At 38.4% G+C, this 14,810-nt stretch overlaps 1 protein-coding gene across 2 annotated transcripts in view; it reads right to left on the reverse strand.

Annotated features, from left to right (window-relative positions):
- Window positions 1-14,465, reverse strand: part of TTC28 (tetratricopeptide repeat domain 28) — a 600,025-nt gene extending 585,560 nt beyond the window's left edge. For both annotated transcript variants that reach the window (XM_058531684.1, XM_058531683.1), the window contains exon 1: window positions 14,312-14,465. In XM_058531684.1, the coding sequence (XP_058387667.1) occupies window positions 14,312-14,413 (102 nt within the window). In that variant the 5' untranslated portion in view covers window positions 14,414-14,465. The remainder of the gene's footprint in view (window positions 1-14,311) is intronic.
- Window positions 14,466-14,810: the final 345 nt, after the last annotated feature.

The raw sequence follows: 14,810 nt of genomic DNA on the forward strand, positions 1-14,810 counted from the left end.
GCCTAGGGTTCGCAGGTTTGGATCTCAGGTGCGCACCTACACACCACTCATCAAGGCATGCTGCGGCAGGCATCCCACATATAAAGTAGAGAAAGATGGGCACAGATGTTAGCCCAGGGCCAATCTTCCTCAACAAAAAGAGGAGGATTGGCAACAGATGTTAGCTTAGGGCTAATCTTCCTCATACACACACAAAAAAAACTATAATGAGATATCACCTTATGCCCATCAGAATGGCTATTATTAAAACGACAAGAAATAACAAGTGTTGGAGAGGATCTGGAGAAAAGGGAATCTTCATACACTGCTGGTGGGAATGCTCAGCCACTATGAAAAACAGTATGGAGAGTCCTCAAAAAATTAAGAATAGAACTACCATATGATCCAGCTACTCCATGTCTGGGTTATTTATCCAAAGAGCATGAAAACACTAATTCGAAAAGATATCTGCACTCCTATGTTCACTGCAGCATTATTCACAACAGCCAAGACTTGGAAACAACCTAAGAGCCCATCAATGGATGAATGGATAAAGAAAATTATACACACACACACACACACACACACACACACACACATATATATACACAATGGAATACTACTCAGCCATAAAAAAAAATAGATCTCAGGGCCAGCCCGGTGGTGTAATGGTTAAGTCTGTGCACTCCACTTTGGTGGCCCAGAGTTCACAGATTCAGATCCCAGGCACAGACCTACGCACCGCTCATCAAGCCACGCTGTGGCAGCAGCCCACATACAAAACAGAGGAAGATGGGCAGAGATGTTAGCTCACAGCCAATCTCCCTCACCAAAAAAAAAAGATCTCATCTTGCCATTTGCGACAACATGGATGGACCTCGAGGGTCCAAGACAAGTCAGACAGAGAAAGCCAAATACTGGAGAAAGCCAAATACCATGTGATTTCACTCATATGTGGAAGATAAAAAACAATGACAAACACACACATAGATATACAGATTAGATTGGTGGTTATCAGAGGGGAGGGGAGGAGGAGGAAGGGTTAAAGGAGCAAAAGCACACATGCGTACAGTGATGGATGGTAATTAGTCTTTGGGGAGTGAACATGATGTAGTCCACACAAAAAGTGAAATATGATGAACACCTGAAATTTATACAATGTTATAAACCAATGTTACCTCAATAAAAAATAAGCAAGTCAAAAAAGAAAACAGCAGCGTAAAATATCTCCAGATATTCAGCTATTTCAACTCCTTCAAGAATAAGAAATAGTATGAAAATTAATATTAAGTAAATACCTACATTTTAGCCTCACAGGAAATTCAAATGAAGACTACTCAAATGAAGAACAAATTTCTGGAATACTCTTTTTTTCAACAACAAAAAACTTTTTTCAGGAAGCTATAATTATACATTTATTTCACACACCTGGCCTTGGGCTAAAATTCTCAATCAACAAACGACTTAGAGTATTAATACGCTTTGTCTTTAGTTAACAACTTTTAATTTTCACTATAAAGACTGATTCGCCTTCATCAATAAACAAGGAAGATACAAGCAGTGATTTTCTTTATTTTATAATTCTTTTTATTTCAGAGATGCGTATGAGAATCATTCCTTGACTATCTTAAAAACTATTGTTTTTATATAGCCTCATTCCATTTAATACTTTCCTTCATTATCTTGTTTAATTCCCTTCATTCACTCAAGAAACATTTATGTCAGGTACTACATTAAATATTAGTTTAATAACAGTTTTGTAACTTTAAATACTTAAAAAATTAAACTGCTTATATTGTAGTTAATTTTATCTTTGATAAAAAGTGACTAGATAGTAAAATTCAAGAGTAAACTTAGTATCAAATACTCATCCCTTTGCTCTATCATCATTATACAAACTCAAATTCCAGAATACTATGTCAACATAACCATAAACTGCACGATAAAAACTACATTTTGGGGCCAGCCCAGTGGGGTTAAGTTCCCACGCTCCGCTTCAGCGGCCCAGGGTTCGCAGGTGCCAATCCCAGGCGCCGACCTAGGTACCGCCAGTCAAGTCATACTGTGGCAGGCATCCCACATACATAGTAGAGGAAGATGGGCATGGATGTTAGCCCAGGACCAATTTTCCTCAGCAAAAAGAAGAAGATTGGCAACAGACATTAGCTCGGGGCTAATCTTCCTCACCAAAAAAAAAATACATTTTAACAAGATATCCAGGGAACTGCCTGTATTGCTTTCCTGCAATAAGTCTAACATTCAGTAGCAAAAGATAGTTATAACTGATCACTGTTTGCTTAATGATCATTCAAAACAAAGATAGTCTAGGGCAATGGTTAAGAACGTAGACTCCACACCTAGACTGCTAAATTAGAATCCAGGGCAACTTGGCTTCCTAGCTGTGTGATCTTGAGCAAGTTATTTAATAATCTCAATGTACCTCGTTTCCTCATATGTAAAACAAGAATAACAACAGTACCCACCTCATAGGGTAGTTGTGAGGATTAAATGAGTTAATATATATAAAGGACTTATAACAGTGCCTGACACATAGGAAGCACAATATGTTAGCAATAGCAATCTGAAACCAACAGACCCTCTACTTATGGAAAGAACATTGCTTCCACGTACTCTATAATTTACACGGTTCTTCCAAATATGCCTAATGAAAATTTTATTTTATTTTTTTATTTTTTTGTGAGGAAGATCAGCCCTGGGTTAACATCTGCCAATCCTCCTCTTTTTTTTGCTGAGGAAGACTGGCCCTGGGCTAACATCCGTGCCCATCTTCCTCCACTTTATATGGGATGCCGCCACAGTATAGCTTGACAAGTGGTGCATCTGTGCACGCCCGGGATCCGAACCGGCGAACCCGGGGCAGCCACAGCAGAGCGTGTGCACTTAACCGCTTGCGCCACTGGGCCGGGCCCTGAAAATTTTATTTTTTATAAAATATATTTGGAATTTACAGCCAATTTCCTGAACAATTTTTATAAACAGTTTTAATAATCTTTATGGAGATTAGGAAGCAATGAATTTAAGAGCATTACTTGACAGTGGAGCAACTTTCAAAAATCATGTTTCTGCATAAGCTAAAACCATAAGGATCCAAGACACCACTCAATACGAAAACATTACATACAGAACAAAAGCAACTGTGACTGTGTTTTTCAGTACTCTCTCAGGAAATTGTGCAATCCGCTGTAATATACTTTTCCCAATGATAAGAAACTACACACAAGGCCAAATGTCCAATAAAGGTGCCTGAATTCCAAAATCATACTGGTAACATGCAAATTCCTGAGAGGGAAATGAGAATATACCCATATTGTGACCTGTTAACTCCAAAATAAAAGGTACTATCCCAACGTAAGTGCTTGGCCTTATTAAATATGTATTCCTCAACATCAAACTGCACTAACGAAATATCGGGAAACAAAGCTCCTAGTACAGGACAAGTCATAGGAAAAGTCTTATGGAACTGACAGTTTCCTCTGTTCTACAATTTGGCACAGAAATCTCATAAGCACATGAAGGATAACGTTTGCATTAAAAAATGTTGTAACTTACAGACCTGATTATTCTAACAAAGTTCAGACATCTTAACATGTTTACATGACATTTTTTAATTCACAGAAACTTTCTCATCCATCTTAATTTCAAGTGTTCTCTATATAAATGCATAGTGAATACTGACTTTATTTTAGAAAATGTAAAGACAGATTCTACAAATCTTAACTATTTCTCAAAGTATATCCAATTATTGGCAAAAGGGTAATAATTATTAAATCAAAGTAATGAGAGAATATAAGGGTTTATTGTTGGATTCAATCTACTTTTCCATATGCTTGAAATTGTTTATACACATACACTCTATTTTAACTATTTTAGCTTTTGGATTTAGCTTGTCACTCCATAAAACAGCCTCAGACGACAGGATCATCTTAGATGATAGGTATAATCTTGCTCATATACGTATTAGTGAAAACAAAAACAGGAGGGGGGCAAATAAAGACTTTAGGAGAATATCTTTAATGACATTTTAAAATATTAGACATTCTTTTTATTTTCTAATTGACTTTCTTTTTTACATCTTTAATGAGCTATATTTCATATACCATAACATTCATCCATTTAAAGTATACAGTTCAGTGATTTTGATTTATTCACAGTTTTGTAACTATTACAATTTTAATATTTCCATCACCCCATAAGGAGCCCCATGCCCATTAGGAGTCATTCCCCACTCAGCCTCCCCAAGTCCCTGGCAAACATTAATCCACTCTCTGTCTCTACAGATTTGCCTATGCTGAATATTTCACACACATGGAATCATACAATATGTGATCTTTTGTGACTGGTTTCTTTCACTCAGAATAATGTTTTCAAGGTTTATCAGTGTTGTATCATGTATTAGTACTTCTTCCTTTTTATGGCTGAATAATATTCCATTATACAAATACACCACATTTTGTTTATCCACTCAACAGTTAGTCAATGCATTTATGGGTTGTTTCCACTTTTTGGCTATTATTAATAATGCTGCTATGAACATGCATGTACAAGTTTTTGTATGGACAAATACTTTCATTTCTCTTGGGTATATACCCCAAGAGTAGAATTACTGGGCCATATGGCAGCTCTATGTTTAGCACTCTGAACAACTGCCAAACTGTTTTCCAAAATGGCTGCACCACTTTACATTCCCACTAGCAATGTATGAGGGCTCCAATTTCTCCACACCCTCACCAATACTTGTTATTGTCTTTTTTACTTTAGCTGTCCTGGTAGGTGTAGTTTTGACTAATGATGTTGCATACCTTTTCATGTGCTTATTGGCCATTTTTGTATGTAAATATATATATATATATTCTCTGAGAAATGTCTATTCAAGTACTTTGTCCATTTTTTAATTGGGTTGTTTGTCTTTCTATCATTGAGTTACAAAGAGTCCTTTACATATTTTCAATGCAAGTCCCTTATCACATATATATATGATTTGCAAATATTTTCTTCCATTATATGGGATTTCTTTTCACTTTTTTGATGCTGTCATTTGACACACAAAAGTTTTTAATTTTGATGAAGTCCAATTATCTACTTTTTCTTTTGTTACTTTTGATTTCGGTATTATATTTAAGAAATCATTGCCTAACCCGAGGTCACAAAGATTTACTCTTGTGTCTTCTGATAAGGGTTTTATCATTTTTTCTGTTACATTTAGGTCTTTGATTCATTTTGAGTTAATTTTTGTGTATGGTGTGAGACAGGGATCCAAATTCATCCCTTTGCATGTGGATATCCAGTTGTCCAGCACCATCTGTTAAGAAGACCATTCTTTCCCCCATTGAATGGGTTTTGCACCATTGTTGAGAACCAATTGATCATAAACACGAGGGTTTACTTCTGGACTCTCAATTCCATTGGTCTACGTTAGTCTTATGCCAGTACCACACTGTCTCGATTACTGTAGCTTTAGAGTAGATTTTGAAATTGGGAAGTTTGAGTCCTCTAAGTTTGTTCTTCTTTTTCAGGATTGTCTTGGCTATTCTGGGTACCCTGCATTTCCATATGGATTTTAGGATCAGCTTGTTGATTTCTGCAAAAAAGGCAGATGAGATTTTGATAGAGATTGCACTTAATCTGTACATCCTTTGGGGGAGTATTGTCATCTTAACAATGTTAAGTCTTTTGGTCCATGAACATGGGATGTCAAGATTAGACTTATTTTAAAACTACATTCCTGGGGCCGGTGGCGTAGCAGTTAAGTTCACACCCTCTGCTTCAGTGGCCCCGGGTTCGCCGGTTCGGATCCTGGGCGCAGACCTATGCACGGCTCATCAAGCCATGCTGAGGTGGCATCCCACATAGATCAACTAGAAGGATGTGCAACTATGACACACAACTATCTACTGGGGCTTTGGGAAGAAAAAAGGAAAAAAGGAGGAATATTGGCAACAGATGTTAGCTCAGGGCCAATCTTCCTAAAAAAAAAAAAGTCTACAAAACTACATTCCTTAAACTGCCCAGTCCCACTGCTAAAACAAAATAACCAAGAAAAATACCTTCAGCCCCAAAGAACTGAATCCATTCCAGCTTTACCTGATGCTGCAGGGTTCAATCACAAAAGAAAGAAAAGTGGCCTAGTTACATAGAGATTCTAGTAATATTTTTTAGAATGTTGGTCCTTTAAATCTAATCATTACCCTCTTCTCTCCTCCCATCTCCACTTGCTTTTACTTTCTGCATATTTTGTGGATTCTTTTCCAATATATCTGTTTCTTTTAATCTATTCTATCATTACTTTCCCCTCCTCATCTTCCTAAACTATTTTTTCTTGTGTCTTAAAAATGAGCACCAATGGCTTTCTATATGCATGATTTGGCAAAATATAAGTATCAAGGTTAATTTGATTTTCTTTTTATGATGACTGACATTAGAGGACAATAATAATCTTAGTAATTTTCATCTTCATCAAAGTGATATTCTTTATGCAATTCTGCAAGTACAAAGAATACTGATAATTTTCCTACCATTTTCCGAACTAAGTCCACGGTAAGTTGAAACACTACTATGGCAATTTTTGAACTTCCACTGTGGCAAACTTAGCCAGTGATAGCATAGAAATGCCAAATATATAATCATGGAATAAGAAACCACATATAATAATATGCCTTCTCTGATGTAACAGTCACAGCTAACCTTTTTTTTTTTTTTTTTTTTTTTTTTTTTTTTTTTTTTACATTTTTATTGATATTTTAATGGTTTCTAACATTGTGAGATTTTGGGTTGTACATTTTTGTTTGTCCTTCACCCCATATATGACTCCCTTCACCCCTTGTGCCCACCCCCCACCCCCCACCCCCACTTCCCGGGTAACCACAGTCCAGTTTTCTCTGTCCATGTGTTTGTTTATATTCCACATATGAGTGAGATCATACAGTGTTTGTCTTTCTCTTTCTGGCTTATTTCACTTAACATAATACGCTCCAGGCCCATCCATGTTGTTGCAAATGGGACGATTTTGTCTTTTTTTATGGCTGAGTAGTATTCCATTGTATATATATACCACATTTTCTTAATCCAATCGTCAGTCGAGGGACACTTAGGTTGCTTCCACTTCTTGGCTATGGTGAATAATGCTGCAATGAACATAGGGGTGCATAAGCCTCTTTGGATTGTTGATTTCAGGTGCGTTGGATAGATTCCCAGTAGTGGGATGGCTGGATCATAGGGCATCTCTATTTTTAATTCTTTGAGGAATCTCCATACCGTTTTCCATAGAGGCTGCACCAATTTGCATTCCCACCAGCTGTGTATGAGGGTTCCTGTTTCTCCACATCCTCTCCAACATTTGTTGTTTTTTGTCTTGGTGATTATAGCCATTCTAACGGGCGTGAGGTGGTATCTTAGTGTTGTTTTTATTTGCATTTCCCTGATGATTAGTGATGTTGAGCATCTTTTCATGTGCCTATTGGCCATCTGTATATCTTCCTTGGAGAAGTGTCTGTTCATTTCCTCTGCCCATTTTTTGATCGGGTTGTTTGTTTTTTTGTTGTTCAATTGTGTGAGTTCTTTATATATTATGGAGATCAACCCCTTGTCAGATGTATGTTTTGCAAATATTCTCTCCCAGCTGGTTGGTTGTTTGTTCATCTTGATTCTGATTTCATTTGTCTTATAAAAGCTCTTTAGTCTGATAAAGTCCCACTTGTTTATTTTTTCTTTAGTTTCCCTAGTCTGGGTAGGCATGTCATCCGAAAAGATTCCTTTAAACCCAATGTCAAATAGTGTGTTGCCTATATTTTCTTCTATGAGTTTTATAGTTTCAGGTCTCACCTTCAGGTCTTTGATCCATTTTGAGTTAATTTTTGAGTCACAGCTAACCTTTTTTTTTATTCTTGCAAAACCACAACACAAAGTCAGGTTTGCTGTGGTACTTAGACCACCTGCTATTTCTTAGCAATCCTGTTCTTTATCCACAAATAGTACCACATCCTCATTACAAATCATCAACTATTTGTCATCTAGAATCTCAACAAATCACATTTCAGATTATTGCAAGTTAAATTTATACTATTAATCATTTAAAATAATGCATGTTCTTCACACTGAACTATCTTCTCCTCGAGGTAACTATAACCATAAGAGGAAAAGGCAGTTTTGGGTAGTGGTCACAGGGAGGGCAACTGGAGCCATACACTGACACCTACTTCCTCCTTTTTCTGTCCTACTCTCTAGTTACTGTTACTGCCTTTTCAATCTCCCAGTACTACTTTGATCTAGTAAAAGGGACTAGTCTCTGAGCACTACTTATAGAATAGAGGGACATTATCACTGCTTTCCCTTTCTCAACAGCAAGAAAATGCTAATGATAAAACAAGCCTTATATTGCAACATTAAGTAGACATTATCAATGATATAATCTAGCCAAAAATATTTATCCATGAAGTCTTTTTCTACAGCTTCCAGTTTATAGGAAATAGAGGAACAAGATAAATGACACCACATAGAAGCTACCAGACAAATCCAGATAATAGGACATTCTGCAGGACAACTGGTTTGATCTCTTCAAGGAGTCTGTGTCATGAAAAAAGGGACCATGCTAGATTAAAAGAGACTTAAGTGACATTAATTAAGGCATGATCCTGGATTTGATACTGATTTTGACACAACAGATTTAAAAAACATTTTGGGATAGACTGGAAAAAATGTGAATATTGCCTGAGCATTTAATAAGAGGAAAATTAACTTAAATGGAAAGTGGGGGGTGGATTGTTGACTGAAAAAAAAGCAGGTTTCAAAACAGTACCTACATATGTTTACCATACAAACCATCAATCCCATTCTTTTGTGTGTGTGTGTGTGTGTGTGTGTGTGTGTGTGTGTGTGTGTGGAAGATCAGCCCTGAGCTAACATCCATGCCAATCCTCCTCTTTTTGCTGAGGAAGACCGGCCCTGAGCTAACATCTGTTGCCAGTTCTCCTCCTTTTTTTCCCTTTTTCTTCCCAAGGCCCCAGTAGATAGTTGTATGCCATAGTTGCGCATCCTTCTAGTTGCTGTATGTGGGACGCGGCCTCAGCACGGCCGGACAAGTGGTGCCTCGGTTCGCGCACAGGGGATCTGAAGCCCGGCCACCAGTAGCGGAGTGCACGCACTTAACTGCTAAGCCACGGGGCTGGCCCCATCAATCCCATTCTTAAATATATATATATGAAACACACAAAGACTTGTATGTGAATGTTCATAGTAGTTCTATTCACAATCACCAAAAGCTGGTGAATAGATAACGAATTGCAGGACACATATAATCGAGTAGTACTCAATTAATAAAAAGAAACAGTCTTCTATTCCGTCTACAGACTGTGGTGGTGATTACACAACTGTATATGTTTGTCAGAACTCATAAAACTACACACTTAAAATTGGTAAATTTTATTGTATTTAAATTATACCTAAATAAAGCTGATTTTAAATACAATAAAAATTAAAGACATTTTGTGCAGTTTTATCTCATTTTAAATACCTACATACATTTGTATGTGTGTACATACTGTTAGATAGAAAGATGCACAGAAAAAGTTCCACAAAGATATGTATTAAGGTATTAATAGTCATAACCACTGTACTAGTAATATTAGGGGGGGTATTTTTGCTTGTCTTATATTTTCTAATTTTATACAATGCACATGCGCAGCTTTTCTAATAAAAGTTTTTCTTTTTAGATAAAGATCAACTTTAAAATTTTCTTATAGAAATGTCTGAGTTATCAATCTGTGGGTTTGTAGGTTATAAATTTAATTATAGTTGTGATTTTGGAGGTAAGTTTTTATTGTTAAAATAATACTTACAGTGTAAACAATTATTTTCTTTGGTTCACAGTAAATACACATTAAATGAACATGATATGTTCCATGCATCATATGTGGATTATATTGTGTCTCTGGTTTCTTCCCGTACAAAATAGTGATCTACTTTGGCTATTGAAGAGACACCAAAATAAAAGTACTATTAAGGTCAAACATCAGGCTTTGTCTCTAACAGAGTTTTTAAAAAATAGCAATCATTCAAAAGAAACAAGAATTATAACCATCAAATTTAATGAAAAAATATTGCTTCTGCTTTTAGGAGAAATAAGTAGCGTAAGAACAACACGTTAATAACTATGGGATAAAAACAAACAGCTTTGAGTTACACTTTTATTGTTTTTAATAAACATGGTCAAATATCCCATATAGCAGCCTAGATTTAGCAGGCTTTTACACTACAACTGTGTGGTGTGAGAGACTTTGTCTTTCAATGTTCCTCAAGCACTCACAGGGATTTCTTGGGTCACAGAAAAGAGATGGGGACAGGAAGAGGTTTGAGGTTTTTGTTTGCGGTTATTTCTTTGTGGGTTTTTTTTTTTTTTTCTTGTCTGTGGTTTTAGGTTTGTTTGTTTTGGGGTTTGGGTTTTTTTTTAGTTATTTTTGTTTTGGTTTGGTGTTTTAGTTTGCTTTTTGTTTTTCGGCTTGCTTTTAAATGGAGTTAATTAACAGAAGAAGATAAACAACAAATATCAAATCCCTACCACATGCAAAGGCATTGTTCTAAATAGCTACCTATATTCTCTTTTATTTAACAATTCTTTGGGATGGATATTGCTGCTCATTAAATATATGAGAACACTGAGATGTATAACAGCTAAGATTTGTCAAAATCATATAACTAGCAAGTAGCAGAGCCAAAATTTAGAGATATGAACCTAGATCTGCATCCATACTTGAGCTTTCAAAGACCACTCTTCCTCACTACTTTGGGGGGAAGATTTGAAACGGAAAATTGGAACAGACTACCACTAAATGATGAAATTAAAAGATATAGCAAAAACTCAACTGTATTTCTTCTATACACTAGCAATGAACTAGTGATAAACAATGACAATATGAAATAAAATTGTAAAAACAGTTCCGTGTACAACAGCATCAAATAGAATACAATAGTTAGGAATAAATTTTTGAATGAAGTGCAAGATTTGGACCTGAAAACTACAAAACATCATTTAAAGGACAGATTAAACACAATCCCTAAAAAAATCCCAGCTACTCTTTGGCAGACATTGATAAACTAATCCTAAAATCCATATGTAAGGGACCCAGAAAAGCCAAAACAGTCTTGAAAAAGAACAAAGTTACAGGACTTACACTTAATTTCAAAACCTATTACAGAGCTACGGTAATCAAATAGTGTAGTACTAACATAAAGACAAACATCAGAATAAAATTGATAGTCCAGAAATAAAACCTAACTTATAGTCAGTTGATTTTCAATAAGGGTTCAAAGACCATTCAATGAGATAAGAATAGTCTTTTCAACATATAATGCTGGAAAACTGGATCACCACATGCCAAAGAATGAATTAGAACCACTAACTTTCACTGTACACAAAAATTAACTCAAAATAGATCAACAACCTAAATATAAGGGCTAAAAACTTAAAACTCTTAGAAGAAAGCACAGGGGTAAATCTTCACGACCTTGGACTTGGCAATGGAGTCTTAGATATGACACCAAAAGCATGAGCAACAAAAGAAAAAATAGATAAATTGGATCTCATCACAATTAAAACTTATTTTACAATAAAGGACATCATCCAAAAAGCGAAAAAACAACCTACACAATGGGAGAAAATATTTGTAAATCATATATCTGATTAAGGTTCAGGATCAAGAATATTTAAAGAACACCTACAACTCAATAATAAAAAGATAAATAACCCAATTAAAAAATGGACCCCCCAAAAATGGACAAAGGATTTTAACAGACATTTCTCCAAAGAAGATAAACAAATGGCCAATAAGCACAAAAAAATATGCTGAACACCATTAGCCATCAAGGAATGCAAATCAAAATTGCAATAAGACCATTTTATACCTACCAGGATGGCTAAAGTTAAAGACAGAAAATAACAAGTACTGGTGAGGATATGGAGAAACTAGAACCCTCATACATTGCTTGTGAGAATGTAAAAAGATGCAGTGCCTTAGGAAAGTTTGTCAACTCCTCAAAAGATTAAAATAGAGTTACCATATAACCGAGCAATTGGGATATGCCCAAGAGAAATGAAAACATATGTCCACGCTAAAACTTGTAGACAAATGTTCACAGCAGCATTATTCATATTAACCAAAAAGTAGAAAAAATTCACGTCTATCAACGGATGTACGGATAAATAGAATGTGGTATATCCATTCAATAGAACATTATTTGGTAATAAAAAGGAAAGAAGTACCGATACATGCTACAAACGGATGAAGCTCAAAAACCTATATATTGTAAGATTGCATTATGTGAAACGTCCAGAATAGCTAAATTCATAAGAGACACAAAGTAGGTTAGTTATTACTGGGGGCTGGGAAATAGGCTTACACGAAAGGCTAATGGACACAAGATTTCTTTGTAGGGTGATGAAAATGCTCTAAAAGTAGATAATGGTGATGTTGGGCATATAGTGAATATACTATAAACAATGAAATTGTACACTAAAGAGGTTAATTTTATGGTAGGTGAATTATCTCTCAACAAAGCTGTTATTTTTTAAAAGATACAAAAAAAGAGTCATGGGAATGTAATGTACAGCATGGTGACTATAGTTAATAACACTGTATTGTATATTTGAAAGTTGCTAAGAGAATAGTTCTCATCTCAAGAAAAAAATTTGTATGTATGATGATGGATGCTTGCAATATATATAAATATAAAATCATTATGTTGTACAGCTAAAACTAACACCAATTATATCTCAATTTAAAGAAAGACATCCACATAAACTACAAAAATGACACACAATAAGGCACCTAATTTTTCAATTTTTCCTCTTCAGATGCAATCTCAACTCCTAAAGTGTTGTCTGCCCATACATTCATATTTTATCCAGTGGACAACAAAAAAACACTATTGAAATGAAATCAACTATTGAAATTCAAAACAACGTGAAAAAAAACAGCCCCTGAAATATCAAATAACTTTCAAACAATTCTATTTTAGCATGGACTCTGAACTAAACATAAATCTCAATTTCAAAATGTTACATAAAGACTACAAATATGCAGAGGTTTAAGCAAATTGCCAACTTTTCTGAACAGTAATTCAAATTTGCTTTGATGAAAATGTAAATATTTACCTACCTCAAAAGAACAAAATCCTATAAACCTAGTGTCCCCAAATGATGAAGAGAAACAAACACGCATTTTTTATGCAGAATTCTGTTTCAGAATTAATTTTAACCTAGCTAGGGTATACAAGAGTTGATGGTTTATACTAAGCAACGCACACCCTGCTTTTGCCTAGAACATACTGAAAACATGGCATTATAAACAGTCACAAAAGTTAAGTCGGGACATGAGAAAAATCACATTACACAGTAAATCTGAGAGAGAGAGAATCTCAAAAACTCCTGAAAATGTCTCAAGAAGTCCTATTTTGGAAACTCCCTAAGTCATCTAGCCTTCCTACAAATATTTTCTGACCATCTACCATGTGCCAAGCACGGCGCCTGGTACCAGGACGCCATGGTGAGCTATAAACAGAACACGTCCCTGCTCACAGGAAGCTTATTCTAAAATAGTGCTTGTCCAATTTGCCTGATCATAACAACTTGGGAGCTCGTTAAAATTCAAAATCTGCTCCTATGCCTTGGAGAGTCTGAGTCCGTGGGCCTGAGGGGTGAGTTACGACGCCTGTATTTTTTTCAAGCGCTCCAGATTATTCCTATGCCCTGGCTGTTTGGGGAGCCCAACGCTCAAGGCCATCCCATCCCATCCAGCGAGAGCCACACCTCCGAAGTCCATTGCGCTCAGCATCCTTCACCCTGACCGATACCCCACACACACCACGAAGCTGGGGTGGGTCTAAAGCATTCCAAAATCACTGTGCTGAGCCACCGACAGACTTGTTTCCTTCCGGGGACGGACAGCTCACTCCCTGAGATTCCACCTGGGGCTGTCTGCACCTGAGCCTCCCGGGGCTGCGCCGACACCTGTCTCCCAGCGGCTGCGGTCTACCTCTCCGGTGGGCCCCCGGTCGGTGGCAGCCGCCGCCCCGTCGGGGTCGAAGGCAAGGGGGAGGGGCCGAGCGCATTAGGCGCCGACTGTCTACCACACCCCCGCGGAAACTGAGCGGGGCAGGCGTTAGACTGGGTCCCGCCGCCAAGCGGGGCGAGGCGAGGCTCGAACCCAGACGGCGGGGCGGATTCCGCCAGGCGGGCGCTCGTCAGCCGCTGAGGCCCTGCCCGGCTCGCACCGACAGAGTTTCACAAAGAAAGTCTCCCGGCCCGCGCCCGTCACGCACTCACCGGCGCCGGCGCCGGCGGCGACTCGGGCTCCCGCCGCCTACAGCTCCGTGCCGGGGTCGGCCCCGGGGTTGGCTCGAGCGCCGGCGGCGGCGACTGCTCCATCCCGGCGGGGCCCGGGCCGCGTCCGCCTCGAGCTAACGGTCCCGCCAGCTAGGCGCGCGCGCCGACCCCGCGCGCCATGTTCCCGCCGTGCCGCGCGCCGCCGCGGCAACCCACTCCACCCCCCCAAACCGCGCACGCGCGCACTCGCCGCGCCCGCTCCCCGCGCGCCGCCGCGGATTCCCCCCCCCCACCGCGCACGCGCGCCCTGCCTCGCGCCCTTCGGAGCCGGCCGCTGTTCCCGGCGTCGCGCCCACCCCCTCCGCACCCGTCCAGCCTGGCCCCAGCGCTCGCAGTTCAGGGCTCGGCGCCGCCGCCTGCCGCACTGCGGACGACCCCCGGACAGGCCCCTCCGCCCCTTCCTGGCACTGCCCCTTTTGCTTCACCCGCTACGCCGGAC

Source organism: Diceros bicornis, chromosome 35 (assembly GCF_020826845.1).
Source record: "Diceros bicornis minor isolate mBicDic1 chromosome 35, mDicBic1.mat.cur, whole genome shotgun sequence".
In the NCBI taxonomy this organism is placed as follows: Eukaryota; Metazoa; Chordata; class Mammalia; order Perissodactyla; family Rhinocerotidae; genus Diceros; species Diceros bicornis.